This window comes from Carassius gibelio, chromosome A21 (assembly GCF_023724105.1).
Source record: "Carassius gibelio isolate Cgi1373 ecotype wild population from Czech Republic chromosome A21, carGib1.2-hapl.c, whole genome shotgun sequence".
Lineage (NCBI taxonomy): Eukaryota > Metazoa > Chordata > Actinopteri > Cypriniformes > Cyprinidae > Carassius > Carassius gibelio.
Genome location: NC_068391.1, coordinates 7,008,390 through 7,036,284, shown reverse-complemented (window position 1 = coordinate 7,036,284; position 27,895 = coordinate 7,008,390). Strand labels below are relative to the sequence as shown.

General features: G+C 37.9%; 1 protein-coding gene across 1 annotated transcript; it reads left to right on the top strand.

The window, feature by feature from the left end:
* The first annotated feature begins 140 nt into the window (after positions 1–140).
* Positions 141–27,863, top strand: LOC127941818 (protein Niban 2). Its single transcript, XM_052537260.1, has 14 exons — positions 141–375; positions 4,384–4,514; positions 5,733–5,861; positions 6,097–6,202; positions 6,630–6,797; positions 16,858–16,973; positions 21,496–21,600; positions 21,733–21,895; positions 23,804–23,991; positions 24,079–24,234; positions 24,769–24,882; positions 25,019–25,126; positions 25,876–25,987; positions 26,073–27,863. Exons 1-14 carry the CDS (start codon positions 321–323, stop codon positions 26,996–26,998), a joined length of 2,577 nt encoding a protein of 858 aa, XP_052393220.1. The 5' UTR covers positions 141–320; the 3' UTR covers positions 26,999–27,863.
* Positions 27,864–27,895: the final 32 nt, after the last annotated feature.

Sequence of the window (27,895 nt, the reverse complement as noted above, 5' to 3'; positions counted from 1 at the left end):
CAAGAAAAGCCCATCATATAACCATACAAATCCCTGATCATATCATACTCTCTAAAATTAGCTGTGATTAAAAATACAACGGGGGTTTGTTGTGAAGTTGGGTGTGTCAGGCGGTGTAAACCACGCCCTCTGACTGTCACTCATTTGACTCAACAGGTTTAAATGAACCTTGTTTCTCACAGAGGGCGTCACGTCAATGCAAGATGAACGCAACACTCTGAAGTGACCAGGGATGGTTTATTTGGAAGACACGTTTCTGTAGTGTTTCAGGTCTAAAGGAACTTTCTTCAAAAGCTGTGACTGTCATTTAAATCGCTATTATGGGTGATGTTATTTCTTCCAACCTGGACGAAGGCAAGCGGGATATGATTACAGGTAAAACACGTTTGTATTACATTTAAAAGGTATAAAGTCATTTTCTGCACAACAAAGCTAAGGTACTTTAAACGTCGATGGTTTCAAGTAAAAAGAGGGTTTTAGTCGACGTGGACAAAACACTTTAAAGAATCCTGGACGCCTTCGCGCGCTTAGGTTTTCACTGTCATCATTTACTCAGACTGTCAATTCATAACTTTCTTCCTAACTTCTTTTAGGTTCCACGGAAGGAATAAAGAAATCCATACAGTTTTGCGCAAGTACATGAGGTTGAGTAAATCATGATAAATTTTTTTTTTTGACACGGCGTCCTAAAAATAAAACGCGACGCAACACAGACGCTCGCATGTGGTCACTAACCAACAATTAAACATAACTCAGACTGAACCTAAGAACGCGTCGCGTTTAAACGCCCCCTTAAAGACACGTGCATGCTTTGAGGCAGAATAGAATAATATTTATCTTAAAAACATTTTTGATTTTGCTAATCCTCTTGTAAAATTGATATTATACCATTCTATAAAAGTTTCTAAGGCTTTCAACGCGTTTTGCCTACTCTACTCCTAAAAAAAAATCATGAATTTTGTGTCCACAAATGATATTTTCTGCTATAATAAAACAGTAAAATTTGAAAAATGTCCTTCAATTTTGTGTCCATGAAGCTTAAGTATTTGGGCTGTATTATGGCTCCTCTAGTTGATTTGGAGAACTGGTTATATCCTCTACCTGTAAACACCCATCCATAACCATGTATAATTTCCTCTCCAAAGCATGATGGGTAATAATCACATTCCTTTAAAGAAATACACTTTTGTCATTCTTAAAGAGCTTTATTCTTTGAGGTGTGGAATACCAGAATTTTTGTTACAAAATTTGCTTTTGTTTAACCAGGCTTTTAGAGTTTTCCTAGAAACTTCCAGGTGCTGCCGAACTAACCCGTGGGAAATGTAACCAGTCCATAACTTGTGACATCAGTAGTGGTTGTGTTTTGGAGCTGTCTTATCTTTTTCAGTCTTTTTTTTTTTTTTCTCTGATTCTAAAGCCTAAGTGTTCTTTTAGAACAATTTTCAGTTGTGGAAAACTGTTGAAAAACCAGTTTGAGTGAAACAAACATTGTGAGATAATTTCCAAAAAGTTATTATGGGAAAACAAAAGCTCTTTTGGCTGTGACTGGAAATTTTGGATCGCTGTAACCACACATACTCTAAGAACAAGTCAAGACTAGTAAAGAAATATAGGCTTCATTGTGTTTTAAGTGCCAGTCCGGATCTCACTGATGATAGACTTGAGTCACTTGATGAGTTGGCACTTCATGAAATAATTGTCTTGTTCTGAGCTTTTTTTGGAGAAATATTTCTGAGCTGAATGGAGGTGGATCTCGTGAAGACGCATGTGCTGATGTCATAAAATACTGAGTCAATTTGCTGATTCAGTGCTTTTGAAATTCCACCATTTAGAAAGGAACTGTGGGAAGATGTTTAGTCTTCAGAAGAGAAAGCCGCCCTCATGGACTCTCTCTTTATGAAGCCCGGAGCAGTTCTGAAGATGTTTGTGGTAGATGGACATGAGGTCAGGAGGTTGAAGGGAGGTTTGAAGACAGGAAATTCCTCTAGGGATCTCTAGACCTCCCTCGCGAACCATTTAACTAATAAGGCTGGATGTTTTCTGAGAGAGTGAGAGCAAGTATGAACATGTCTTGGAGTAATGGGGAGGATCTTCTCAAGGTGTCCTCATGCTCTCAGACTTTTGTTTTATCTGTCTCCCCCTTGTCTTTCCCTCCCTTCCTCAATTTCATAGACAGTGAAGAGTTCATCTGCTGACTGTGCATGCAGGAGAGAATGTTTTGCAGCTTTTGGTCATCATAGTCTATACTGTATGGTCAGTGAATAGATAGCTTCGACTTGAAGTCAACCTTCTTTTTTTTTTTTTTTAAGCTAGTCACTAAGGTAAAATCTTACAGGCAGTTACATATTTGTTGAAATTGCCAAAATGACTTATGGCAGCGTTGGCATCAGTAAATGTTTCATATGACAGTTTTTTATTAAAAGTGCCTGAATTATGATACTCTTGGTGTCTGGTCTAAAAAACTGTTATTATTTATAAATTTTTGCAAATGTTCTTTGTAAAGATTAACAACTAAACCTTGGGTGAAGAAAAAAATGACATGCAAAAATCTTACATTTAAAAAAAAGGCTAATCGATCTATTGTATGTATATAGACCCCATTTATACAATAACATATGAAAGTGTAAATATTATTTGGGAAATATTGTTTCTATTATGTTACATTTATTCAAAAAATATATACTTACTATGTACTGTGCTGTTAGGGTTAAGTACTTTTATTATTTTATTTATTATTATTATTATTATTAGTTTTTCTCAGTTTTTCCATGGACTTCGTAGCATTCTCTTGCAGCTCCTTGAGGGTCCAAGTCTGAAGACCCCTGCTCTAATTATGCGTTTAAACATGCTCCGAGTGGAACCCATCTTAAGATGTGATGAATGATGTAATGTGCAGTGTTCACAACAGTGTTACATTTCTGAGGTTATGCTGATAAGAAGTTTTGCAGCGAAGCGTCTCCAGCACCTGTTCCACCTGTGCTGTCTAAATGTCTAGAAACACTTTCTGCATATACATGTGAATGAATACAGTGGAATATTCAACACCGAGCCAAAGCAAACTGAGTCTACAAGTTATTCTAGTTTAAAACAATAGTGAGTCTGCTAGAGAACGGTCTGCGCTCATTCGTGCAAACACAACAACATGCTTTCATGTTCAAATGTCCTGTAACAAGAAGCTTCTAATCTGATGGATTGCTTGAGAAATGAGGTGTAAGTGAAAAGATCCTTTCCTGTGGAGACCTACAGTAAATTGGAATACCCATAAGGCCATGTGTTCTTAGAGTGCTATACTGGAACTTCAGTTGATATCAGATGTGGCCCTTTATTTTCCGTTCCTGTCAGGTGGTTCCTTCCTGTTTTTATGAAAGCATATCCTTTCACATACTTTCAAACGCATGCCAATATTCACCAGCATCCATGGATAATGTTTGCAGTAAAACCAGACCAAGATGCTTTGAATATGGCATTCAAATGTGATTGCCTCCGATCATGTGTCACTTTTTCCATTTATTGGCCTATTTATATAAGCAAACTATTCGTAATATCACCACCACCTTTTCATAAAGCTTCGATAAGCCTGCAGGCTCCGGCCTTTTCATTTTTAATGTTTATTTTGATACTGTGTCCATGTGTTTCTGTGTTTCCACACTTGGCTGTTTTTGCAACTCTTTCTCTTTTTATCAAGAATTCCCGTTGATTGTTGACCACCTTTTGTGTTGTAGCCCTATTGAATTTCGGGGTCAGCATTTTCACAGATAATAACTGTTACAATGGAAAACATGGGTTATTATTTTTAGAATATTTTATAAGAATAGAAAATGTGCATTTATTATTACGATTAATAATAATTATATATTAAAGTTGTTTTTTTTTTATAATAACATTTTATTAGTAGTATTGTATAAGACTAAAGCATGCTGACTATATATTTTACATAAATTGCAGCCTTTTGAGATTTAATAACCTCCCATGACCAAATCATGTTTTCCATTTGAACTTTCATACCCACACATGATGTGCGGTTGACCGTGGACTTTCACTTGTTGTATTTCACACTCTAGTTCTACTCAACTGAAAATCTTGGATCAAGTTACAGCTCTGTGTTGTTTGTTGCTGTAAGAGGCTAGGTTTTTCTGTGTTTGCATGTTTGTTGTTATCTTGCGTAATTGCTTTTGGGAACAATTCTCAACTAAAATACTAAAACTAACCAAACCGGTTTATAATATTTCGTGATAGTGATTAAATGTTTATATTTGACTTAACGTAACCTCTAAATGCAGCCTTTAATTTGCAGTGTACTCTGCAGTTGTAAAATAATCATTTCATTCCTGTGCTGTGGTTCTTCGTTAAATCTAACATTCCTGTATCTCTGTTCCAACTTAGCCCGCACCAGTGCTGTGATGGCAGAGTTTGGGAGGTTTTATGAGCAGCAGTATGCCGTGGCTTTGTTCAACAGTGTGCGCTATGAGATCGAAGGAGGAGGGAATACCCAGACACAACTACTACACCGAAAGGTAAAACCCCCTATATTTCACCTTTGTCTGTCCTGTGATGTAGATCCCAGAGGGATGGGGAAATATTATCAAAAAATTGAAAAATAATGGGAAGAATATTGGTCACACCAGGTTAAAATGAGATCAGAAATAAAGCCTTTCTGCCGCAGGATGTCCCTTTTTTTTTTTTTTTTTTTTTTTTTTTTGGCTCTGCTCTACTGTTTCCCTCAGTTTAAAGGCTCTCTGTGGTCGTACTTATCGTACTTGTAAAAAATAATGAGTTTTGTTAATGCAACTGCCAAAAGCAGTTAGAACACATACAATTCATAGCAATCAATTCATATAATTAATATCAGTAACCAAAATTATTTTTGACAACATGAGAAATTGAAGTGGCTGGAGCTGCTGTCTAATGCATGGGAACTTAGCATCCATCAACCGAATGCACATCGTCCAGAGCGTTCCCAGTTTAGAAGACTTTGATTATAATGGAAATTATCTATTTGTTCTCCCACCCTCCTGGCTTCTGAAATTATTTGCTTCTGGGTTGAGAAGTGGAAAAAATCTGTCAAACAGTTCCCGATCAGACACCAGCACGTTGTTAGCGGCAGTGGTTTGAATCCATTAGGTTTGATAGATGTCCTGTGTCCACCGGATATCTTGGTTATCGTAACAAATGCATAGAATGTTAAAAACTCATCAGCCTTTAGTTGTGAACACTTTTACTTTCTTATTGGTCTCCAAACTCTCCTGGTCTCCCCAATTATCAATTGTCCATGAAGTCATTTGATCTCTACTCCATGTAGACCAAGGCCAAGAAAAACGCTTGACTTGTGCACTCTCCTTTTTGAAGTCCCTCAGTAGTTATTATCCGGAACAGCTGGACTTGAAAAATATCTGTCTGTATTTATTTGTATTTAGTTTCAAAGATTAACCCTGTTCAAAGGCATGTGCACCCACCAGTAGTAAATTCAGCATCCATTCGCAGAAAACAGTGATTTTGACTAGACAAAACACAAGCTTGAATGTCTTCTATGTACCAGTTGCTTCACCCATTTCTTATTTTAGGCTGAATCGCTCCGATTTAGGTTATATAAACATGTCTCAAGCTGACCTTTTGTTATTCTAGACTTTTTATTATTTTTTATTTTTTTATTTTTTTATTTGTTTAGTCTTGCTTTCATCTAGTAAAATGATTTTGATTTGCATCCATTTAAAATATGTTTGTTCCCACCACAGGAACCTCTGAAGAACAAGTCCATCTTCTCTGGAAGTCTGTTTCAGTATCTGGAAGAGAGCAAAAAATGGAGGAGCCGCTTTTTGTACGTGGGCGACTCTTACAACATCAGCTTGTTTGAAAGCAAAGCAGTAAGTGTAAACAACTGAGCATGTTTTTATATATATATGTATATGTGTATATATGTATGCTTTCACCACAAACAACCCCAGCTGAGATAATTAAATGTAAACAAACGAAAAATGATCTGAATGTTAATCTTGCATTACTGGACCTAACTGAAATCTAAAGTGTTCTGCTGATAGTGGACAAGCTTGTCATTTCCTCAGCTGCAGAGTGATTCTGAGCTGTGTGTTTCCTCTACAGGCACATGATCGAGGGCTCCACTCCAAAGGGGTCATTAACTGTGCCGGGTACAGAGCCCTGACCTCTATGGAGGAATACCTGGGACTTCTCAACAATAGCCTGGGTGGTGAGAAATTAATTAATACGATAAATAAATGGATACAAAAGTAGCATCGTCAGAAAATCCTACTGGAATCCTGATAGATCCCAACTGAAATGTAGTACAATATTATTGTAATAAAGTCCAAATATGAACACATTATATCCATTAAGAATAATAAAAAAAAAACATGTAATGTTTAAAAATTAAAAATTTAATATTTGATAATATTTCACATTTCAGTTGGTTATTAATTTTATTTATTTTTAAGGTTTTGTATCTCATGATATCATTTTTCAATTTATTTTTATTTCATTTTATGTCTAGAATAGACAGGATAAATGTAGGATGATTTCTCTGAACACTGTATACAGTGGTATATTCTGTATTCAGTCTAAACAGTGTAATTTGAAATAGTTTGTAATCATGTTCTTGTATTATCTGTTGTTTATAGATACAAAGGCCAAATCATCCAGCGCCCCGTTTCTGAAGTGCCCCACACAGTTTCCCCTCATCCTGTGGCATCCATACGCCCGCCATCACTATTTCTGCGTCATGATGGAGAAAGAACAGAAGAAGTGGCATGCTGTCTTCCAGGACTGTGTGAGACACAGCAACAACGGTGAGTCAAGGGCAAGCATTTGTACTGTTTTAAGATTGATGTGTACTTCATCTATATCACAATCGCAGGAAACAGTAGATCACATGTTCATTTGTTGATTTGTGTGCACACTGCCATGAGAAAGTTGCTGTAGTTTTTCGACGCAAAGCCGTTGGAGGAGTAGATTTTGCCTTGTATTTTACTTTCCTGTGATGTTAAATAAAACAGAACTCCATTCCAGAACATTTGCTGCATAATCGTTTCTTTTAGATTTATGTCAGAATGAGAGCGATTCGACCTGTGAGATTAGTCTTTCCTCCCTATCACTCAAACATAATCTTAAGAGCATTTCTAGCTAAATTTGCTCAGAAATCTCTGCATGGGTTTGTAAAAATTCATAGTATTGAATTACCTTCAACTCCACCCTCACATATCACTTGTCTTCTGGCTTATTGCCATATTTCAAATCATACAGCAGGGTGTGTGTTTGTGTCTGTGTGTGTGTGTCTGTGTGTGTGTGTGTGGGGGGGGGGGTGTTTGTCACATCTTAAAAACTTGAATGCTTTTGAAATTAATTTAAGGAGTGGAGGATGTTCCTTTTGTTATTTTAACTGATATCAAATATCCCATTCAAGAACCGTGAACTTTTAATGCTCCTTGATTGACATCTGTATAATTAATAATATTCTGTCATTTTTAATTCCTCATTAGAATCCATTGATATTGTTTTCTAGGAATTTTACTTAGAAATCCATTTCCAAAATGGTTTAATGAAGTCAAATTTAATAGAAGGTACTATTTTTAGATTGATTTCTGAAGTATCAAGTTATACTGAAGACTTGAGTAATGGATGCTAAAAATTCAGCTTTGCCATCAAAGTAATAACATATGTTTACATTACAAAACAATTAAATGTATTTAAAGTTTTACTGTGCTTTTGATACAATACATGCAGCCTTGGTGAGCATAAGAAACTTATTTGAATTGTGCAAATAAAAGAAATAGGATTATTAATAAAAAGAGCTAAAGATAGTTACTGCATTTGCATATTAAGTTTAAATCAGTGTTAAAAGAGTGTCTGAAGAATGTCACTATAGAAGTTGACAAACAACAGGAGGTATTGTATTTATTGGCTGATATAAGAATTGCGCAACTTGCAGAGCTGCATAGCTCTCAACATGTTGCCAGTTGTTGACTGCTAACTGAACATCCTCTGACCATGTCAACACCTTCCCATGATGCCTTGGGGCACTCTCATTTAGGCTTGTCAAGGCATGACAGCAAATTACTAGTTTTGTGGATCACAAATGATATTGACGTAAGGTTTCAATAACTAATACCATTTTATTAGGGCTGTGTATTGCCAAGAATCTAGCGATATGATGCATATTACGATACACAGGTTGCAATACAATATTTTGCAATATACTGTAAGAAAGGCAATATATTGGGATATTTCTTATTTTAGGAATAGTATATATTGTAAGGAATGCTGTCATTAAGAACACTACCATATGCAAACCTTAGTAATACATTTATTTTTTATTTTTTAACCAAAACACACTGGGATCTGCTTTGCAATAATCAGTCCCTGTAACATTCTATGTTATAGAACCACTGTTTGTGCAGTATGAGTAAAGGGGGATAAATTAAAGTGCTTGCAGGATCCTTTAATAAAATAAAACAATATAAAAACAAAGGCATAATCTGAAAAACCAAGCCTTGTGCATTGTACTGAATAATATTCTGAATAGATTACAGTTGGTTTGATACCTTTGTATCAAATGGTTTTGTTATTTAATGGATTTGTTATTGCATACATAAACATTTGTAAAATAATTATAAAACAGTAATACAAAAAACGGAACTTTTGTGCAATAACAGGGATGTTTTTCTGAACATTTTCGTATTCGTTTTATATTATAAATAAATTGTTTAATTTAAATGGTTAATTTCTTTTACTTTTTAAGCCTTGTGCAATGTAAAAGGCATATACCATATTTTTCGGACTATAAGTCGCATCAGTCCAAAAATACGTCATGACGAGGAAAAAAACGTAAATCATAATGTTGCAAAACATAAATGTTGGCTGCAGGAGACCTGAGTAGCATAGAGCGCCCTCTCGCGGCTGTAGACGGTAATGTTTTCTCTTGGTTCATGTCAAATTAATTTTGATAAATAAGTCACACCTGACTATAAGTCACAGGACCAGCCAAACTATGAAAAAAAGGTCGACTTATAGTCTGAAAATACGGTATTTATGACTATCTGATTTATTTTGGGCTCATAACATAAAAGCCACAAAGAGTTTAATGAAAAAAAGAAAAGAAAGTCTAATGAATGTCAAAATAACTTAACCGCCGTCGGAAACCGTGATGCGAGCACTGCACCAACTGTTTCTGAACAAAACGCCCCCAAAATAAGAGAAAGCTGCAGCCGCGGGTTTTTGTGACATAAACTGGAGAAAATACGTTGGGTTGGGCTTGATTCTATCCATTGGGAATTGAAAAATAGGGTTTTGAAGACTGGAGTTTAGCCTAGAACAAATGGGTATGCTTCTGTTGGTAAAGCACAAACACAAGATTAAATGGCTGTTTCACTGTTGCTTTATATTAACTGATCATCTTGTGACATCACCAAAAACAGAAAAGAGAGGTGAATCAAGTACATTTTGATGAAAGAATAAGAATATTTTCTTTCAAATATCTTATTGTGCATGAATTATAATTCAAGTTGAGTAATCTGCTTTAGTTAGGGTAAAAGAAGTGCTGTTCCTCAGTCTGCATTGCATATTGGTTTAAAATGAACCAGTAAAAAGTGACTTAATTCCAGGTCAATATGCACAGCAAACATTGTGAGATCTCTAGTTTGCCTCCAGACTTTTTAAGATCCTAAAGGTGAGATATAGTGCATGACTTGGTAACAGCCCAAAACAAAGTCACAAGTGCTAGAAGTTATATTGGGGAATATAATTTGCCTTTGAGGCAGCTGGGAAAGGCACTGCAGAATCCATGAGACCTGCCTGAAGCCGAGGGTAGAGAAGACATGAGGTAGTTGCTCCACATGCATGAGAACGCAGATCTGTGTTTTGGCTAGAGGGTAACCAGAGGGCAAAGAAAATAAACCACATGCAAAGCCTGTGGTATTACAGCAGGTGATCAGAGTGCTTGGGTTTTATTGCATTGGAAAGTAATCAAGATGAATTATACACAAAGGCCTTTCATAGAGCTGAGATAAAGCAAACTGCAGATACATACTGTTAAGCTATTTGAATTTGAACTAAGGCTGTGTATGAACTCAATGCATGTTTTAATTGATCTCTTAGGCTTCTGGAATGGGACTAAACCAGTGGAGAGATTCAAACTTTGTTTGGAATGCAAAATGTGCAATCAATCACCATTTTTGTTAATCTAGTAATTGTATTAGTCATTGTTCTGACTGCCTGTGGCAATGGTTAGTCATTTGATCCTCTTCAGGAACTCGAGCTGCGTCGAACACTTTGGGGAAACACCTTTGGCAAGACCGACTCTGAATATCATGTGCAATCTGTCCATTGGAAGGGCGTGACGTCACGGGCGGGGTGACACAGACCAGGAAGCTATAAAGGCATGTGCCGCGCAGCTGGCTTCAGCTTCGCGTCATTCAGCAAGCGCTCTGTTACCCCAGTATGAGGAGTTGTTGGAGGTGGTTACTCATGCAGTAGACAAATGTTGCTTGCCGAGAAACATTCTGAGCCACAGGTTAGACGAATGCTTTCTCTAGCCGAGGCAGCCACCTCAATGCCAGAGCCTTCCCTTCTTTCCCGATCTCCATGATGAAATCGCAAGATCGTGGAACCACCCCTATTCTACCCGCCTCTTTGGCCCCGACTCACAATATTACGGCAATGTGACGGGGCTCGAGTGGGGTTATAGAGTGATGCAGAGGCTCAGGGACACAGAGGGCAGCCCCTACTGGGGTAGAGCACGGTCCATGTCAGTATACGGTGCCCGCCTCACCTCAGTGCCCTCTGGAGGCCGGCCTGCCAACCCTGCAAAAGTTTCAGGGTGCAGCGGTCTCCAGCAAGCGCTACTCCCAGTTATTTCCACCCGTGAGCATAGCAGATCTGGGACGCTCGCCACTCCTTCAGTGGCCTCTTACACCAGAATGTGCAGTATCATCAGCTCCTTGGTTCTCGAATCGGACGCGTCCGAGAGAAACGGTTCTCAGTTCAGTGTACTGGTGATCCGAAAACCGATGCAACCGGTTCTTGACTCAAGAACGAGAAACACTCCGGCAATGGGCGTGTACGTTCGTTATCTGGCTCTGCTGCACAAATTTTCCCCGGCCTTTATTCGTCGGTGTTGACCATGCCCCCGGCCACTATAAGAGGCCTGGCGTTTATTTGACTACTGGTTTTTATTTGAGGAATTATGGTAATCACTATAAAGGTAATAGTTGTTACTATAGTAGTTAAAAGGGTCCTTTTATGCCTTTTCTCTTTTTGAATTTTAGTCATTGTGTAGAGAGTATGTTTGGGTATAAAAAAGATCTACAAAGTTACTAATCTCAAAATCTATTCCAAAAGGAGATATTTCGTTAAAAAAAAAAAAAGAAAAAAAAATCCCTTTTCAAGAACTACAAAAAACAGCTCGTTTGGACTACAGGGTTGTTTTCCAGGTTTTGTGAGATTACAAAGTGGCCCATAAGAATTTAATTAATTCCCACCTATGGAAATTCAAATGGTTGGGGGGTGGGGAGGGGTGAGGTCATGGTTCGAATGCTTGGTTGATTTCATCAGACAAGACAATGGCGAAGAAGTGCTTCATGTTTTGTAATACATAAATCTTTTGAATTTTTTTAATAAACAATACATATTACTAGGGGTGGGCGATATCTCTATTTAAAATATATAGAAGTATTTTTTAAACACGATATGGATTTTGACATATCGATATATTGTTTATTTAATTCTGATTCTGCCACTTTGCTTGTTTGTCTTCTCTGTGCTGGCCCCTGCCTCCTTGATTTTGTTCCCCCTCCCCTCGTGTTGAAAATGGCGTCGTCTTCAACCAGACCGGAGGCTGCAGAACTAGTATGAAAAAAAAGAACAACTGGCTCCATTATATGGAGATACCTCGGTTTTAAGGTGTCGGGCGAACAGCAGGAACATGTCTACTGTAGGGCCCTATGATTTCCGCGATGTAGAAAAACGTGGACGGAATCGCAGAATCCAGTCATGAAAACGGAATTTAGTCTAACGTGGAATGTCACAGAATTTGTCAAATTTTAAATGAATTTAATCAAAAGTAGGTCATTGCACTCACATCAAACCCTGATATGGACTAATATCTGTAAATATTAAGCCGGAAAAGTCTATTTAAATATGAATCCCGAGTGTCTGTGTTATGGATGGCGCAGAAGCGCTTCTTCGTTTTATTACACACACGGAGGCGCGTGTGACGCTCACTGTGATTTCAGTGTCTGTCTTTTCACTTTAATGAGGATGTGAACACATGAACGAAATCTCCAGAACTGCACTGAGAGTCACTTCATGAGCATCTGAACATTTGTTTTCAGTAAAACTAGCGTCTTATCACATCATAGACTCTAGCATCACATACACAGAACTGTAACGGTAAACCAGTAAAAATAAAAGTATTTGCCAGAAATCTATTACTAGCCTATTGTTCAGCAAAATGTACATAGCCTACTACTACCATTAAAATGAAATGGAAGAAATGTTGTGTGATTATTCCTTAAATTTTGTTCATGTATTATTTTTAACAGTAAATCCCCTTTGTTTACCAAAAAATAAAGTTTGCTTAATTTTCAATAATTAAAAGATAAATTAAATGAATGTTTTATCCCTTCATTTGATAACCAGAAAAATGTGAATACACTGAATTTCAAAGAGATAAAAACATTTCACATAAGGCTATTTTAAGAAAAAAAAACACAGATTCTGGCTCAACATTGTATTGTCTATCAGCCATCGGTGACAGATGATGCCATCTTCTATCGGCCCAACCCAAGTTACCACTAAAGTCTTGTAATATCTGTGCATGCAAAGGTTCTTGTTCAATATTCTCGGGGTCTGAAACCGGCTCAAATTGATATGTCAATATTGACACCATCCTTAACTATACCAGAGCAGACAGAACTTACTGCTTTGGCAAGGGGCGGGGCAGTACTGAAACCCCATCTAAGCTGTTCACCCACTACAACGTACAGCTAACCAATCACATCACATTTCATTTTTGGCGAGCCTTCATCAAACCTGGAATGAATTGAGCTGGTTGTGCCAGGCTGGGTAGAAAGGTATAGTGTAAATTATGTGAAAAATAATGAATTTTTTTAACCACCAATCATGAGAGCATGTTCTAGTACATCCTCAAAACAAAAGACTTTTGTAAAAGAGCATAATTTTTTATTAGCTAATCATACTTTTTCTTTAAACTTGTGTAGTTCTTAAGCTTTTAGCCCAAATGGGAAATGCTCCAGTGAACGGAACAATAATGGTAAGAGTGCACACATGCGGTGACAAAGGAACACTGGGAACCAGCCATCCCAAGAGTCTTGGCTAACCACCGTGCAGCCCCGTGCCAGAGGCGGCCCACACTAAACTCTACCATATGTACTATTTTTGCTCCAGACTCTCACATTGAGTTTCTCAGGCCTGCGAGAGAAAACGAGTGCTGCTCTTTATTTTTATTTTTTATTTTTTATTTTTTAATTTCACCTGGCACTAAACACACACACACACAATGAGCCACAATCAAATTAACTTTTGATGTTAGCAGTCTCTAGTTTGTTAGGACTGCTGGTGGTAATACTGGTGGACGTGTTCGAGGACAAGAGGTTTTAAGACTGATTTGAGGTTATTGTTATATTGAGCACAGAACTCTAGGGACTTTTTCCAAGCAGGCTGCTGACAAACGTATTTGGTGTTTTCTCATGGGGCTCATGCCAAGAAAAGCTAGTTATTTTCTATTTTCCTCCATTCTGTGTGTGTGTGTGTGTGTGTGTGTGTCTTTCTCTCTCTCTTGGAAATGGACGTTGAGTGGATTTCCTGTTCCTAACAGACTACTACACTCCATCATTCTATCTCTGCTGATTTCCTGTCTTTGTGTCGGCCAATCTGAAACTTTCTGCAGCACGCAGATATACACAGCTCCGGTTTTGTGAGTGTTTGTGCAGCTTGCCATTGCTCATGTCCATCATCCTCTACATGGCAAATTTGAATTCTTTCATCACCTCTAATATGCAGCTTTTACACAAACAGTCCGACATCGAGCACATTATCCATATTCACTGCAGTGCCATGTAATTATATCTCCATTTAAGTGTTTTTTTCCAAAAAGTTAGGTCTTTTGGATTCTCTGTTTGAGTGGTGGTAGCTGTAGTTTCCATCCACAGACTCTTATTGAATGTTATTGACAGATCTCCAATTGAAGATGAGGTCTTTTTTAGTACAGGTCTTTTTCTTGAGCACAACTTTTTTTTTTTTTTATCTATTAATTTTCCTTCCTGAAAAAAAAAAAAAACAGGCTGTGCCAGCTTTACATGATTTAAAGCTGGTCCAAGTTGGTATACAAGTCGTCACCAGCTTGGACCAGCAAGTAAAAAATCAAAAGCTGGTTAGGATTGTTCAGACTTCCCCCTTAATTGTCTTGAAATCAAATTCAATGGCACAGACCAAAATTTAATTAAACAAAAATAATATTGTTAGTGCAAATTTTAGATGGTTTAGATTCTATTTAATGTTTTTACATTAACAATAATAAATCAAAGTATAAATCTCAAGTTAGTGTTTTTAAACCTTTTACATTTATTCCAAAGTAATAACTCAAGGCAGTAACAATTTAAACCAATACATCTATAAAACTTCATCTATTCTTTTTAATAGCTAAATATTTTCTTCTTTTTTTTATCATCAGTCATCAAAGCTCTGTAAATATTGATCACAGACACAGTTTTTTTATTTTAAATTTCACCAATTAAACCAAGCTGAAGCTACTCACTAAAAACTCCCACAGATCATGTTTTCAGGCCATATGAAGTCTCTTTTAAAAAAGTGTTTATATCTAACTGTGCGAGTTGTTTACTCATAACCAATCATATATCCAATCCAATTCCTATCGTGATGGAGGCATTGCCTGAATCTCCCCCATTCATTCTCAGTCACCCCCCACCAAACTCAGTGCACACTTGAGGAGGTCTGCTGGGCTCAGGGGAGGCAAGAGAGAAACGGACTCCCTCTGTAACTGTATCTGCTGTTGTCGTTGTTGGACCGTGTTTCTTTAGGAAAAACAAGTAATGTGTATACAGGTGCTGGTCATATAATTAGAATATCATCAAAAAGTTTTTCACTAATTCCATTCAAAAAGTGAAACTTGTTTATTATATTCATTCATTACACACAGACTGATATATTTAAAATGTTTCTTTTAATTTTGATGATTATAACTGACAACTAAGGAAAATCCCAAATTCAGTTATCTCAGAAAATTTGAATATTGTGAAAAGGTTAAATATTGAAGACACCTGGTGCCACACTCTAATCCGCTTTTAACTCAAAACATCTGCAAAGGCCTTTAAATGGTCTCTCAGTCTAGTTCTGTAGGGTACAGTAGTCCAAAAGACGATCATTGACACCTTGCACAAGGAGGGATAGAGACAAAAGGTCATTGCAAAAGAGGCTGGCTGTTCACAGAGCTCTGTGTCCAAGCACAGTAACAGAGCTCTGTGTCCAAGCACAGTAACAGAGAGGCGAAGGGAAGGAAAAGATGTGGTAGAATTTTTATTTTTTACATGCAATAGGGATAACCGCACCCTGGAGAGGATTGTGAAACAAAACCCATTCAAAAATGTGGGGGGGGTTCACGAAAAGTGAACTGCACCTGGAGTCAGTGCTTCAAGAACCACTATGCACAGATGTATGCAAGACATGGGTTTCAGCTGTTGCATTTCTCGTCAAGACACTCTTGAACAGCAGACCATGTCAGAAGCGTCTCGCTTCAAAAAGGACTGGACTGCTGCTGAGTGGTCTAAAGTTATTTCCTTTGGAAATCAGGGTCTGGAGGAAGAGAGGAGTGGCACACAATCCACGTTGCTTGAGGTGCAGTGTAAAGTTTCCACAGTCAGTGATGGTTTGTGGTGCCATGTCATCTGCTGGTGTTGGTCCACTGTGTTTTCTGAAGTCCAAGGTCAACTCAGCCGTATACCAGGAAGTTTTAGAGCACTTCATGCTTCCTGCTGCTGACCAGCTTTATGGAGATGCAGATTTCATTTTCCAACAGGACTTGGCACCTGCACACAGTGCCAAAGCTACCAGTACCTGGTTTAAGGATCATAGTATGCCGGTTCTTAATTGGCCAGCAAATTTGCCTGACTTTAACACCATAGAAAATCTATGGGGTATTGGAAAGAGGAAGATGCGATATGCCAGACCCAAGAATTCAGAAGAGCTGAAGGCCACTATCAGAGCAACCTGGGCTCTCATAACACCTGAGCAGTGCCACAGACTGATCCACTCCATGCCACGCCACATTTCTGCAGTAATTCAGGCAAAAGGATCCCAAACTAAGTATTGAGTGCTGTACATGTTCATACTTTTCAGTTGGCCAAGGTTTCTAAAAATCCTTTCTTTGTATTGGTCTTAAGTAATATTCTAATTCTCTGAGATACTGAATTTGGGATTTTCCTTGGTTGTCAGTTATAATCATCAAAATTAAAAGAAATTAAACATTTGAAAAATATCGCTCTGTATGTAATGAAATTGATGATGTTCTTATTATATGACCAGCACCTGTATACTACTTAATGTTATATTTTGTAATATTTGTGGTGTTTGATTTTTGTACTACAAATGTTTTTGTCACACAATATTTTGAGGAGGCACTGCCTCCCTTGCCTACTTGGAGAAAAAAAATCTCTGGTGGACAGCCTTGAATAGTTGAGCAATAGCACGATTAGCAGTGTGATATCGCTCTTTATCATCATGGCTGTGATTTGTCCATAGGGCATAAGGCACAGACCAAGTGCCATAGGTTATCATATGACATTTTTCTATAACTGTCATGTTTCTTTTCCTCTCTAGGACTGTCAGAAGAGTGCAAGGTAGCTACACCAGCTTTCACAGATGCCCTGCGACTCTACAGACAGGCCAATGGTCACTATGGCACCTGGGACATGATGTGTGGAAACCAAGCACAGGTTGGTGAAGTTAATTCATATTCATTTGGTACATCTGACAAATGTCAGAATTATAACATAAAAAAAGGATTATATATATTCTTATATACGTGTGTGTGTGTGTGTGTGTAATATGTGTGTGTATAATGTTCCATTGTTGCATTTCGTCCTACCACTACATTATATTTAGTCATTGCACAGTCTGAAATTTTCGCATCCGTTTTTTCGTATTCGTGATCCGAAAAATTTCACACACAGAGACCTTGCACACGGAGTTCGATGCGTATTAATGAATGTTCTGAAAAAAATGCAAAACAATACAAAATGTTGTCTTCAAGTAGTGAGGATAATTTTTTTCTCTCTCTTCTTAATAAGAGAAATATTGTGTCCATCCACTCCTGCGAAAGGAGAGTTCCACCTCCTTATCAAGGAGCTACGGGATTATCCAGACAGATTTTTAAAAAAAAGTCTACTTTAGAATGTCACAGTTTACAGGAGCTTGGTGTGCTATAATTATAATTAATATTGATACAATAATAGTTGTATATAGGTAGGTATCTGAGCACTGGCGATTCATTCACCACCATTGCCAGCAGTTTAACGGTGTCTCTACATTGTCAAAACGTCTCTCAAAATGTGTTTTTATACAATCTATGGTTTTGACGGATGTGAAACGCAGAAAACCGAATCTTTTCTGAACTTTTTTTTTTTTGACGTACGAAAGTAACGGAAGCAGTGTGAAGCGTGATTGACATAACGTGAGGTCGAATTTATTTTTTGACTTGCGAAAAGTTCGCATGCGAATTTCAGAGTCCGTGTGCAAAGGTCTTTGAGGTGCTTCTGTTGCCATCTAATGGGCCTCAGACAGTGTGGGAATAAGAATGTAGTCTAAACCACAGCTTCCCTTAAAAACAAAGCGACGGAGAGGAGGAAAGAACAGTATATACATTTATCCCTGTGCACTTCTGTTTTCCTTGAACATTCGTTTTGAGTTTCCTCTACATCGGTGGTTTCCAAACTGGTCCTGCGAGCACCCCCAGCACTGAACATTTTCTGTGTCTCCCTCATCTATCAGACCTGTTTCAACTCATCAGCTCATTAGTTAAAATTGCAAGACCTGAAATGGGTGTGTCTGATATAGGGAGACATACAAAATGTGAAGTGCTAGGGGTGCTTGCAGGACTGGTTTGAAAACCACTGCTCTACTGGTCCTCAATCCAGGCTTTATTCTGTGTCCCAGACAGGTGGAAGGGGCACCCAAACTTTGGCTCATGTGTGGCTAACACTCTTACAGTAACAGTATTAATTTCACTGAGAACTTCGGTAAAAAATTTAGGTAAAAAAAAATCTTTGTGGTCTTCCAGCCTGACCAAGATGTTTTACAAGGCTAAACTTGACCCACCAGCTTGTATTTGGCCCTTGTATTTTGGCAATTGGCTATTTAGACCAATTAATGACCATAAATGATCATCTTAACCGTGGCTAAACCAAAGGGCCAACCCAGGTGCCACTCCAAAATGTAAAATGGTACTATCTTATTTTCTTTGTTTAGTCGTATAAAAAATCATTTATTTTAGACTCTTTATCAAATATGCGATGAAACTGGTGCTTCATCATGTCCGGTGTACCTTCCAGCCACTGCTATCTCTCATGTATGAGCTCTCATGTCACATGTTGGACCCAAAACGTGCTGACAGTCAAGACCGAGAAGGTTACTTTGAAATAAACATGAATGAACATCCGATGACATGTTCAAAGGCAGACTACAACTTACTGAATGTATAGTGTCTCATGTAATCGCTCAATAACTCTTTCAACCACAGAAAGACAGTAGCTTGAAAACATTGTCCTATGACCTCTGAAAATCCATTTAGTGTCCATGAACTAACAAGAAAAATCTACACTAGAAAGGAGATTTTTGCAAAAATTACATGTAGTGGTTTTTTTATTAACTTTTTTAACATGTAGTTTTTACTCCAGTACTTTTTATTTTTAATAATTAATAAAAATGAACTTGTATAAAAAACGATTTGTTTAACCTTTAACCTTGACATTAGAGATCTCTGTATAATTTAGTTTAGATGTACTTAATTACAAGCTTTTTAATTAGTCCTGAATATTTCACTCCTGGCTGAACTCAATTGTTGGCAGCCAGCCATGTTTGAAGTAAGCTGAAGTTTTAGGTTTCCTGAACAACATTTACAGATTTCCTTGTACAAGTTAATGTTAGATGTTTTGCTTCAACCACTGGTTAGTCAGATGATAGAAATTAGAGAAATAAGTTCTAATAGACTAACATTACGGTAGGAATGTGTATTTAATGTGGGGTAATGTGAAATAATCTGAGATTGTTTTATTTATTCATACTTTTGTATGCTAGGTTGGAATAATACACTGACGGACCGCCTGAATTAGCTTTTTCCACCTCATGTATAAAACTTTAGCTCCACCACTACATCTTAGAAAAGCTAGAAAACATGCCAAACCAACTTCCATCAGGTGTTCATTTAGGCTGTTTTTAGAAGGTAAAGTCGGGTGGAAGAGTATCAAGATTGGCTGTCATTTAAGCTCTTAAATAGACCATATTGTAGCTTATTATTTGTCTCTTATTTACACTGTTAGTCATGTCTTCATGCACCAAAAAAATATATATTTTCCATTTTATGAGCCTTAGAAACTCTGTGACTCTTAAAGGGATAGTTGTATCTAGCTATTTTAAAGCTTTATCTTGATAAATCAGACTGATCACTCTGTATTTAAGCTCTCTACTGTGCTGGAGCAGCACAAACCCTCAATAATGTCTAAACCGCAGAGCAGAAAGACAGCTGAGAATGTGTCATTAGAGGGGTGAGTTATGCTCAGGTCTCTGTAGTTTATCCTGATGTCTCATTTTAGTCCTAATGTGTTAGAAATAACTTTTAGTTTCTAATAGATTTAGGAATTTATATCTCGCTCGCTTTCCTGTGTACAGATTTGAATAAAATGCAAACAGGCAATCATTAAAATTGTGTATTAGTGAATATCTACATGTTTTTTAATTTCACTTAATTCAAAAAAACTTTTGATAGCTTTCAGTGACAAACTGACCAAAATTTATTAAATACTTAAATACAAAGTTATTAAATACTATTGAATTAAACACTTTTTTTCCCCTCCTCTGCTCTAGCTTTGAAATCCCTTTTATTGTGTACATTTAAGTGTGCATAAATATTAGGGACCTTAATTGTTTTTTTGTTTTGTTTTTTTATTGTTGTTTTTTAACCAACTGAGAGAAGACATAAAATGTATTTTTTATGGTAATCAGTGGCATCAGGAGTGTTACGTTTTATAGCTTAGGTTGTATTAAACCAGGAATATTCCTTCAAAAGCAAACATAAATCATCATAATAAATTGTTTGTTTTGGGCTTTAATTCCTGGAGGGGGCAGGTTTGCTTCCTTCCAGAACACACCCTGGTAATGTTTCTTATGAATGTGCTTTTTGTGTGTTTGCATGTGTATAAAGCAGATTAATTTAACCAGGGAAAAGTACTACGAGTTGTATATAAAGAAAGTATTGAAACTGCATGTGTAAGAGGCATGGCCATTCCTCTTCATTCTACCCTCAGCAGTCTTTTAGGGCGTCACGGTCAGCCTGGATGTGACACCACACTGGAAACGGCTGCGTGGGCTGTTATTACTGCTGGGTGTGGGACGTCTGTTTTTTTGTTTTTCTGTCATAAGGTCTGCATGATGTTCCTGCCCACCTGGCCCTTGCATTGCTATGGAAACTGGGCAAGGGGAGGGTTGAGCAATTCGGTGCTATTTACCGTCAGAAGCTCATGGATTTTAGAGGAACTTGAACTCAATTGTCACTCGCCCAGACAGCTTTAAATTAACTTCTTCATATAGTTATTGATACCAGTGTGTTCTTCCAAGCCTATAGCAGCATTTGAGTTCAATTAACCACAACTCACATTAATTGGTGTGACCTAGAGGTGCTTGATTGTCCCCCCCACCCCCGCTCTCTCTTTTTTTTTTTTTTCTGTTCAACAAACACGTTATTTGATACAAGGCAACATTAAAGTGTGTGCTAATCCTAATATTTAGATAATGAACCGGTTATGGTTGTGGTGTGTTATTTATGCTAAATCAATTGTCTCATCCCTAAAGACACACATGAAAAGAGCGGTCTTGTTCATGCAAACACGTTTCTCACCATCAAAGGTTGTTTCTGTTTCGGCTGTCATTGCATGCACTGCAGTGAGCATGAACAAAGCAGCCATCTGTGATGGGCGTCTATGTTGTGGATTTGAACGATAAAGCATTGTGCTTCAGGAGTTTATAGTTTTGACATTGTACAGGCAGCAGTCGGTGATGGTGTAGAACCTGAAGAAATGCATGCAAAACCACTGAGCAGCAGGCATTAAGTTAATGATACTCTCAGAGCGGACTTATCAGTTTCTTAAGCACTATTCAAATACTGCCATCGTTATTTAAATGGTTCTTCCAGTTTCTGTGTGAACACTAGCTTTTTCATCTACATGTGTGTGCTTGTGTGTCTAGATTCTTGCTAACCTGGTGATGGAGACTTTGCACCCTGAACTGAAGAATCTGATCGTACCTCGGCTGAAAGGAAAACTCCAACAGAGACAGAAGGACTGGATGCTGGTTGGTTCTCATATGTAAATTCTGAAGCTGTAAAAAGAAACAAAAAGAGACATTATTGAATTGCTTTTGTCATTGGACTAATGAGTTAATTTATACATGTGTGTATCTGCTGTGGTTTGTTTATCCGGTCAGATCTCCGATGCAGTATACAGACAGGTGCTGTCACAGACAAAGACTCAACACGAAGCTCTGGCTCAAGTATGTGAGATGGAGCGCCCCCGTCTGGACTCTACTCTACGCACAGATATGGACCAGATCATCACTTCCAAAGAGCACGTTTCTGGAAAAATCCGTGGTAAGAGAAGAGCCAAGCAACCTTCTCTTTGCAGATTACAAATGTTCCCACTAGCATCTGTCATTCACTGCCAAACACTTTTGATGTTGCTTAACAAAAAAAACTCTCAAAAAAACAAGAGCAACACATTGCCTGATTCATGACAGTTAAGTTCTTAAAGGGGGGGTGAAATGCTCGTTTTCACTCAATAGCCTGTTAATCTTGAGTACCTATAGAGTAGTACTGCATCCTTCATAACTCCAAAAAGTCTTTAGTTTTATTATATTTATAAGGGAAAGATAGTCTGTACCGATTTTTCCCAGAAAAACACGAGCCGCTGGAGGCGTGACGTGTGGGCGGAGCTAAAGAATCACTAGCGCGAGTAGCTTTTGCATTGAGAGCGTTTGGAAGCTGTGACACCGTGAGGGAAAAACCATCATCCAAAACAAACCATGGCTAACAGTCAGATTATATCCGCATATATTTATGATCCAGAATCAGATCCAGAGGCTGAAATTTAACAAGCAGCATCAGCAACGAAGTCTCTATGTGGAAAGTGCAGTTTGATGACAACAACGCATGTTGTTTACTTGATGTGCTTGCGCGCCGATAGCTAAGTTAACAACACAGAGATATTTGAGGCAGTTTTACTCACTGCCTGCGGTTCCAACACACGATCGTGACCCTTTTTCGTTGGGACTGCATTATTCTTAAGAAATAAACAATGTGCAAATCCGGCGTCAAACTGGGCCTTGTTTGTAAAACAAGCATCTTCGAAATGCAGGGAACAAACAAAAACACTTGCACAACTCCGTTGATGCTCTGTAAAAATAAACTCCATCCACTGGTCCCTTAATGCTGGTTTTTCTGTGCAGGGTTGTCTTGCCCTGGCAACCAAAAACACACTTCTTGTGTGACTTTTCGCTCTCTCTCTGATCAGTGAATGTCTGTTGTGCTCTCATTGCTCTGCTATACGGGAGCGCGCGCTCTTCCGGGAGAATTGCCCTTAGGACCCATATAAGAAAATTCCGCTCCATCTAACGTCACACAGAGCCATACTCGAAAAAAACTTTCCGAAACTTGTGACAAACCGGAAGAGGTATTTTTGGAACAAAAATACTCCTTCAAACATACAACTTAATTTGTACGTTTATCATCAGTGTTTCTATTGTGTTCAAATGATTTAGTATTACTGCTACTTTTCAATCTGCACAGATTATGAATTCATTTAATCCACAGATTATGGCAACATTTGAGTTTACCCTATTCATAGCTGCACTGTTTCAGTCTTTCATTCTTCCACATGATCATTTTTTCATTGGAATTCAGTCTCGCTCAACATAGTTTGGCTTTAACCTAAAAAGCTCAGACCGTCCTGCCCTAATGTAGGTTTGGCAAAAGTACTACATTTTTCCTGTGTCATTTGTGGCTAGGATTGTTCCACCCATAGCACTTTTCAAATAACATGAGCAAAATGATCTTGATGGCATATATTTATTTTTTTTAGGATTTTTTACAAATCTCTAAATTGCTTTAGAGTCCATTTGTGTGTTTGTGATGGCTCCTCCTCTATTCTTACTGAATAATAGTGGTTGTTTTGACACACAGACAGGTGCTTTGCTACAATCACTTGTTCAATGATACCAGGGCCCATTATGTGGCTTAGAGTCAATGTGATCAGTCTTAAGCTTAGAGTCTTTTCTAGAGCAATAATTTGTTTTGAGACACAATTTCTGGAGTGAGACAACCTATGTATACATAATAGTCTCTAGTAGATCAGGATGTCTCTCACAACCTGAAAACAAACACAAGTTTCACATGTGAACTTTCACATGTGCTCTAAATATTTTACATATATTTAAAACTCTTTTCCCCCTATAAGAGTGGGTGTTCTAGTCTGCTAATATTTGTCTTTTCCTCTTCTTGAAGCATTGGTTTTACCCCGCATTGAACAGCTTGTGAGAAGCAAGGTTCAGCCCTACATCCACTCCATCCTGGAGGCCCTCATGGAGCCCACCAGCAGAGGATTCTCTGAAGTGAGAGAGATCCTCTTCCGTGAGCTGGTGGAGGTCAGCAAGAACACAATGAACGATAGCAGCAGGGAGAAACTGGGAGAGGTGAGGCAGGACCTTGATTAACAATGTTTGCAGAGCCTTTTTAAAGCAATAGTCAACTCCAAAACCTCTCTCCATACTCATTCCTAGCATATGGACAAGATTTCCATGTTGGCCTTCCATCCGGTGAAGATGCAGAGTTGTTATGAGAAGATGGAGGCGTTGAACCTTGAAGGCCTCCAGCAGAGATGTGACGTGTCCAGTCCCTCGGTGTTCATCCAGAGAGCTCAGATCCTCATGAGAGAGGTGTCTTTCATTAGACCCACACAGTTTTTGTCATTTTCTTTTTTTTAATATTTCATATCTAAAACTTCTTGAAGTTTTGCTGTACTTGGTACTAGCACTTGAAATTGATTTGATATTAATCATTCCATAGCCTAGATTCATTTTTCTGGTGCCTACCAACAAATTAAAACAAGCATTCTCATTGATTTAGCTGTGAGATCAAGAGCATCAATCAATGAGAAAAATTGCTAAAGAATATTAAAGAGAAAGCAATTTATTGTTAATGAGCGCCACCCAGAGGTAATAACTGATATTGCAGGTATATTTGTAATTGAGACTCAAACTTAAAAAAACTGAATATCTATCAATCTATCTATCATCCCATAGTAATCTGGGTATTATATGCATGCAGAAAATGTGCATACGGAGTACTTTTACTATGTGGTATGTTATTCCGAAATAGCCTTTGTCCTTTAGAAATACAGAAAATGTACAAATAAACCATTAGAGTTGATGACGATCTGTCCTCTTAATGTCCTCTGTTGATGAATGTAGCAAATGGACAACGCAGTGCACACGTTTGAGCAGTTGGTCCATCAGAGTCTAGACGGCCACAGCGGGGAGGATCTCTGCAAGACCATCCAGCACTGTCAGGACCGAGTACTCAAAGTACGTACGTTAGTTGGCTCTTTCCTTTGCCTTGTAAAGCTGAAACAGCTTTTGGGACACAGCTCCTGGATCCTTGATATATTGAAGCATTTTTTAAGACTTCTTGGTTTTAAATCTGTTTGTTTGTGTCCTGCAGAAATATGACTATGACAGCAGCACAGTGAGGAAAAAGTTCTTCAGGGAGGCTTTGCTTCAGATTATCATACCGTACATGCTGAAACAGCTCTCCCCTTCATGTTCACCGGTTGGTACAAGGAATCAGCCTTTCTTAGTGCCATTTGTTCTATTGTTTTTTTTTTTTTATAGTTTTTATGCTTACAGGTCATTTTTACTACTGTGTTGCTCTTTCAATATTTCTCAGATGTTAATGGGGCTCAGGCCAAAAGATGTCATGAGAAGAGATAAAATTATAAAATATATAATATTTGTAACCAGATAATGTGAATTTATGTAACTTGATAATGTATAATTTGTAATTAATCTATTATTTAATTTATGATCTTGTTGCCAATAATAATAATAGTAGTAGTGGTGGTGGTACTAATAGTATTTGTAACCAAATAGTGTTAAATATAATTGTTTTTGTTCATAATGATACAAATAATAGTAATAACAATAATGACTTAATAATAATAATATTATTATTATTATTATTATTATTATTTGTACTAAAATGATTATAGAATTAATAAATGATATGATGACTGCAGCTAATAATAATAATTATAATTTTCTGGTATCATCTGGTTGTAAATATTACAACCACCACCATTATTATGTTTATTATTATTATTTGTAATAGAATATTTATTATTATAATTTATTAATTTATTATCTTGTTGCTGATAATAATAGTTGCATTAGTCGTTAATGTTTGTTCATTTACAGATGGGTTTTAAAGATATAGCTTAATTATTAAGAATTTATTTTCATTGATTGATATAAAAATTTCATAAAATGAGGAAACGTTGTGGGGGTGTCTTTGATGCCTAGGATCTGCCCAAGTTCAAGGAGCTCATCTTTGAGGACTTCTCTAGATTCATACTAGTAGAGAACATCTTTGAGGAAGCCGTCCTGCAGTCAGTAAGCAAGGACATCATGATGGGTGAGTGTCTGCAGCCCCTTCAGCACAACAGAGCAGTCTCAACACCTCACGGTGTTTTATACACTCATTCCTTTTCACTTTTCAGCTGTGAAGGAAGCTGCGGTCCAGAGAAGGCACAACTTGTACAGAGACAGCATGGTCCTGACCAACAGTGACCCCAACCTGCATCTTCTGGGAGAGAACACCATCGACTGGGCTGGCCAGTTAGGAGGAGTAAAAGGAGAGAAGCAAGGTGGCGACAAGACCAACAGGAAACGCAAACAGATCGTCTCCATGATCCACTTGGACGGGATGCCTCTCCCATACGAGTCCTGCCAGGAAGTACCAGGAGTGGACGGCATCCCAGAAGAATACGAAGGGCAGGAAGGACAAGATCTTGAATCAGAAAAGCCTGTGAACCCACTACAGCACGTACCTATCGAGAAAGTGCCAGGTTCTCCTGACAGCATCAATGAGATCCGAGACCTAATAAACCCAGTGCTGGAAGTTGTCGAAAAAGACAGCTCACAGTTGACCAACGGGATCTCGCCTTTTGAAGAGGGTGATGAGGTGAAGCACATCACAACAGTAACAGAGATTGTGTCAAGGGAGCCGCCAAAAAAGGTTGACCGAGAATTAGATACCAAACAGATCGAACAGTCTTTAGAAGAGCAGCAGTGTGTATCCGCCATTGAAAGTGCCATTCAACAGATCGAGATCGCCATCCAGGAAGACCCCGGCGAGCACCTGAGCCAAGGCGCCATTGACTCCGAGGGGGAATTTGCTCAAACCTCTACCAACTCCAGCCCTCTTCGTCACGATGACAGTGGGTTTCAGTCTCCAGCCAATGAGAATGTAGAAGAAGTGGAGCCTCGGCCTGACACGGGGGACGAGGTGGTGGACGCAGAGCAGGTGATGTTCACTCTGGTGGAGGGAGTGAAAACTAGCATTGATTTTGACGCCAAAGCTCCTTGCGATGCTCCAGAAAAGAAAATGCAAGTTGAAACCACAGCAGCCGGATGCTTGCTTTGAGTGAGATCTAAAACATTTGTGTTTGCCGAGACACTTTTGTTTGCTTTCCATCAGCAACACTTTATGGTTGATTTTTCAGCCAATTCATTGTTAATTTTATTAGAATTTTTTTTTTATTCGTTTTATTTTGTTCTTGCATTTAATGTAGACATTTTGTGAATATTTTCATTAAGTATCTACACATTTATATGATCTTCTGTGCCCCCTTTTTTTTTTTTTCTTTACTCTCGACTCCCACACTAATTATTATGTGGCATAGGTTTCATAAACTAACTGTCATGACTTGGACCGTTCCATTTCATAGGGGCCGTCTGAAACATTAAGTCTTTTTTGCGTTCCTTTTAATTGTGGAATATATTCAAACACTAACTGTACATGTATTAATGCAGCGTAATTAAGCACTTAATAACTCTGCAAAATCCATTCAAATAATTTAAAGCTTGCTTTTTAATGCTTGCACACTTTTCTTTGTGGTTTTAAAAATATTTAAAGCTAGCTTATTTCTATAGAATGCATTAACGATCTGTAATGTGCGTTTAGTGCTCACAGACATCCTCCACCTGTACATGTGTGTTATGGAGGATGGAAACTTCATTACCATTTCCAGATAGATCCTCAATCTTCAAGGCAAAGCATTGAAGTAGGTGTAGAAAAAAGTCAGTTCACATCTTAGTTCAGTAGCTTTGTGGAAACCAGAGAGGAACACTTTGGGAGCTTAACTCATGATGCTCAACATATTTTAGCTCCATACATATTTCACTGTTTTTTTTCTGTTATTTATTTTAAAAGTGTTGATTTTATTTCCTGCATCTTCTGTTCTTTTTGTAAGGCAGCAATGGATAAATAAATGACTATTATTTTGAAATGTGTATGTTGTACAAGCTCAAGACGTTACTA

What these genes read in the sequence shown, in the direction of transcription:
- LOC127941818 (XM_052537260.1), top strand. Translation starts at nt 321, where the DNA reads ATGGGTGATGTTATTTCTTCCAACCTGGACGAAGGCAAGCGGGATATG. An exon ending in GCTTGTTTGAAAGCAAAGCA is followed by an intron (nt 5,862 to 6,096) that starts GTAAGTGTAAAC and finishes TTTCCTCTACAG; the next exon opens with GCACATGATCGAGGGCTCCA. An exon ending in GCAGGGAGAAACTGGGAGAG is followed by an intron (nt 23,992 to 24,078) that starts GTGAGGCAGGAC and finishes ACTCATTCCTAG; the next exon opens with CATATGGACAAGATTTCCAT.